The 4,980-nt window shown below is 44.9% G+C and overlaps 1 gene segment (V, D, J or C); it reads left to right on the plus strand.

Annotated features, from left to right (window-relative positions):
• Window positions 1–1,432: 1,432 nt before the first annotated feature.
• LOC122101382 lies at window positions 1,433–2,150 on the plus strand. The segment is given in 2 exon segments: window positions 1,433–1,546; window positions 1,651–2,150. Coding segments are annotated over 2 exon segments (546 nt in total).
• The last annotated feature ends 2,830 nt before the right edge of the window (window positions 2,151–4,980 follow it).

Genomic DNA, 4,980 nt, shown 5'->3' on the forward strand with positions numbered 1-4,980 from the left:
CAACTCAAGCTCATCTTTCTCTATCACCTGCCCACTGGATTCTTCTAGGACCCAGTCTTCCTGTGAAAGACAGTGGGAGGTAAGGCCAGTTCTGGTCTCCATTTTTTTGCTCAGGCTTTTTTAATTGACAGCCAAGATGCTGCCACCTGCCCCAATGAAATGTCAATCTCCACCTTCAATATACATCGTTCTCAACCCTCCCCTCTCGTGGGACAATTTCATCCCCAATACATGCTCAGCAACCTTCTCAGTCCACCAAGCCACACTTCAGTTTAAGGATCCCATTGGGGTTTTACGCTATGCATTTCCCTACTATCACGGTTATATCATGATGATGTTTTATGACTTGTCATCTGTGTATCTCATCCTTTAAGGGTAAATTGTTAGGTGCTTTAAGTATACACAGGAGAGTACCAGGCAAAAAGCAGATAAACAAATAAATATACTTTAAGAGGTACATTACAAAACCACCATACTCAAGTGATTAAGGAAGACAAAGCAAATGTGGCGTAAAACCTTCTATTTTAAACATCACATCAGCAAGGAAAAGGTCTAACTCAAGTAGGTTAACCAAGATACATCCTCCTCATCAATCTCCTCTGGCCCTTATCTCATTAGAACACTACGCCTCGGTTAACAACATCAGTAATTCGCCTCCTAAAAATGCTACCATTTCTGGGTCACTCAACTTGCTTGTTAGCTGCGCACCAAACTACTTTGTTCACATCACTCTTATATCAACAACTGGTGAAAAAATGTGTTCAGCCATTTCTCTCTATCTCAACATGTAATACCAACTAAGTTTTGTGATGGCTGGGTTCATCAGCCTGACTTAATGGTTCATACTCAATTTACTGACTGATTTAACACATGACTAAATTGATGAATAAAGCATCTTCATCTATTATTAAAAAAAAAAAAAAAAATGTTGTGTTGTTGATGTACAGAGCGGTTACAGTTACGTGAATCAGGTACAATCAGTGCAGTTCTTTATGAACCATTCTTCCCTTCTGTTGCTCTCTCCCAATCCTTCCCTCCTGGCCCCACCCATTAGATTTCCACTTCATTTTCCACAGTGTCTCGTGAGTATCTCTGTGATATTTGTTCATTCCTGTTCCAGATTTTATGTGACCCCCTTACCCTCCCAAATACAAACAATAAACAATACAAAAGGAAGAGGGAAAATGTTTTTAAAAAGCAAATGGCTCAGCAATCTTGACTAAGGGAAGCAGAGTTAAACTTCTATAAAGAAGTTCATATTCCATCAGTGGGTTTCTTGAAGCCAATTGGTTACAGACATTTCAGGTAATTCACTCATCTAACAAACTCTGTCTTCCACTGCATCTCCTCTGTGCGCTGCCCTCCTGAGACTTCTGCCCCAGAGTTGCTTTATAGCAGAGGACATGCAAATAGGACGTCCCTCTGCCCATGAAAACCAGCCCATCCCTGACCTGAGCTCTGTGAGCTGATTCCACCAGTGACTGAGCACAGACCAGCACCATGGAGCTGGGGCTGCGCTGGGTTCTCCTTGTTGCTCTGTTGAAAGGTGATTCATGGGGAGCAAGGGATACTGAGTGTGCAAATGGACATGAGTGGGACGAACAGTGGATGTGTGTGACCATTGCTGACCAGGATTCTCTGTGTTTGCAGGTGTGCAGTGTGAGGTGCAGCTGGTGGAGTCTGGGGGAGGCTTGGTGCAGCCTGGGGGGTCCCTGAGACTCTCCTGTGCAGCCTCGGGATTCACCTTCAGTAGTTACTACATGGACTGGGTCCGCCAGGCTCCAGGGAAAGGGCTGGAGTGGGTTGCACGAATTAATCCAGATGGTGGTAGCACATGGTACGCAGACTCTGTGAAGGGCCGGTTCACCATCTCCAGAGACAACAGCAAGAACACAGTTCACCTGCAGATGAACAGCCTGAGAGTGGAGGACACGGCCATCTATTACTGTGCTAGACACACAGTGCAGGAAATCCAGTGTGGGCCAGACACAAACCTCCCTGCAGGGCGCTCAGCACCAGCAGGGGGCGCTGGGCACAGCTTGGAGCCGGGTCAGCTCAGGAGCAGCTGCACACAGAGCCCAGGGCTGCTCTCCTGCTGTCTGCCCTGCCTCTGTGTCCACAGTGTGACAGCGTCTCTCCTGAGTTCATGACCCGCACTCCTCTGTGATGTCTCTAGTCCTTTGCTGGGACTTTAAGAATGACCAGAGTATCATGCTGGAAGCAAAAATGGCTCTGCACTGGTGACCCGTATTTGATCCTGAAGAAACTCAGGGACCCTGGTGACCCCATGAGACTCAGGACAAAGATCCCAGGATTCACAGAGTCAGAATTTGTCCTGTGAACAAGAGGGAAAACGCCTGGCATGGTGACTGGTGTCTGTAATCCTAGAGACTTGGGAGGAGGAGAGAAAAATGAATTTTGTGGAGGCCAAATGGGCTAAACTTTAATAACAATACATCTCAATCCATAAGCTGTATGTGGCAGCTGTTTCCTGTGATTCCTGCTACACAGGAGGCAAGTGTGGCATCACTGTCTGCAACCTGCCCCACGCAAAAACACAGCACAGTACCAGAAAATAAATAACATTAAATAGCTATAGAAAGGGTTGAAATGCAGGTATGTTCCTAAAATAGTAGCCCTGAGTTCAAAACAGTACAGAGAGAGAGAGACAGAGACAGACAGAGAAAGACAGACAGACAAACAAAGTACCCAGAGTCCATTGGCCCAGGACTCTTAACAGGCCTCAAATGCTCCCCTCCTCCCTCCACCTGTAGCACTGTTCAGGGGTTCAGAACTGACGTAATAGAATTGCTCCATTCATTCACTTTCTGACTCAGTGATTCACAGACTCCTTTTCTCTTTGTCCAACCACCAAACTTACTTGGGGATCCAAGTCATAAAACACAGGGGTCGGCCATACCCCTGGATCTCTGCCCACGGCACCCTGGGAACGTGGTGGACTCCTCAGTCTCCCCTGACAAGGGCCTCTTGCTGTCCTCCAGGGGACGTGGAAGTGGATATGAGGAGTCTGGGTTGGAGTGGACAGACAACAGTCCATGTGCATGTAGACTGCCCTTGCTGGGCCCCGTCTGTCTTGGGGTTTCCTCCATCAAGATGGCTCTGGAGTCCTGCGGATGTCCCGTCTGGGATGGAGGCCGGGTCCCTGTGGCTCCGTCATGAGCACTGTCACTGTGCACGTGCATCTTGGGCACGAGGGGCTGGGCCCAGGTGATCTCACAGCAATCTGACTGAGCTCCCTGCATCCCGGATGCCCCCACCTGCTCAAACAGATCCTGGTTTATTTCTCCATTACATCCTGAACAGAAAGAGCAAGCAAAAATTAAAAAAGAAAATAGAATTTCGAATTGGTTAACATGGCTAAAAAAAAAAAAAGAGCAAGCTTCACTTCCTGAACAAGAACGTGTGTGTGAACTTGTCTGCAGGCTTTAGGAAGAAGACTTGCAAGTTCTGAGGTTTTCCCCAGGACCGTTTTTGTGGATGATGAGACAAATCATTCATCTCACCAGGAGACATCCATTACTCTGTCCATGTGGAGATTGTGGTGTCTTGGGTCCACATTTGGATATGAAAACTCATCAGGAGGAGCTGGTATCTCATAGCACAACACTAATCATTGTAAAAAGATGAAGAAAGGAAAGTGTCTACTTAGACTGTTAGTCATTTAACAATGTATATCTGTATTGAATAATAACCAGTACCTGTTAACATATATCCTTTATAATAATAACTAAATTAATTAATTGGTAAGCAAATGCACTGGCCCGGCCTCTGCTCTTCCTGCCCCAGCTCTCCTCTGTGTCTGCCCTGCTTCTGCGCATCCCCTGACAGTCTCCCAGGCACTTCTCCATGTCTGTGTCTGTGGTCATCCTTGACTGTCTGGATCAGATGTTCTGCTTTCCACTGTGAGGTTTACTTAAACATAGGGAGACTTCACTTCAACAAAGCACGGAGAATAACGCATTGGGGAAACTGACTTTGCCATGATCTCCAAGATCAGATCTGAGGAAGGCTAGAGATGAAAAACACAAATCCACCCAAGCATAATGGAAAATGCTGCCCACAAATCTCCCAGAAACATTGAGACATAATGAAACATATATACAGACATACAGAATTCAAGAATATTAGGAAACACATTTACTATCATAGCAAATGTAAACTGTATATATCAATGTATTACTAGATTTTAGGCATCTAGCAGCAGCTAGGCTAGCTACCATCATCTACATGAACATGCCAAGGTTTGTGATGCTATGATATTACAACAATGCCACTAAATAATAGGAATGTTTTATCTGCACCATAATTCTGTGGGAAAATTTTATATATCTTGATCATCACTGCCCAAAACATTGTTGTGAGCTGAGCTGCTCATAGCTACCTGTTCTGAACGGGAAGTTGGCAAGATGCATGGCAAAGGCCATTCTGATGTTTCTCAGATAGAACTTAGGGACAGGGCAGTGGAGCATGGAGCACAGGACATCCTAGGGAGAACGTGGCAGAGGAAGGCTGAGATTAAAGTAAAAGTCCCACAAGAGAAGAACAGATAAAGGAAATGGGAAAGGTGTGGACAATGTAATAGAACTAACCCACAGACTGGGAGAAAGATTGTCATTTGTGATAGATCTAAAGAGAGTTAGATTAAAGGAAATAAACCAACCATAGAAACACCAGTATCATGTTATGTCTTGTTTGCAATAACTAGTATATATCTGAGACAAACAGAAACTGTCAGACAAGTTGATGTTAGGCAAAGTGAACCCCAAGATAAAGATTCAAAAGATTTATCTTTCTTGTGATTGTTTCTAATATGTTTATAAGATGATTTTTTTGTGGCTTTGTATGTCCCTCCCCCACGGTATAATTCCTGCTTCCACTGTAATTGATGTTGGTATAATTTGTGGAGGGGAAGGGGAAAAAATTGTTTAAATAGGGATCCAGGTGGACACGTTGTAACAA

Source organism: Dipodomys spectabilis, unplaced genomic scaffold (genome assembly GCF_019054845.1).
Source record: "Dipodomys spectabilis isolate Male_0828 unplaced genomic scaffold, ASM1905484v1 ptg000657l, whole genome shotgun sequence".
Classification (NCBI taxonomy): Eukaryota; Metazoa; Chordata; class Mammalia; order Rodentia; family Heteromyidae; genus Dipodomys; species Dipodomys spectabilis.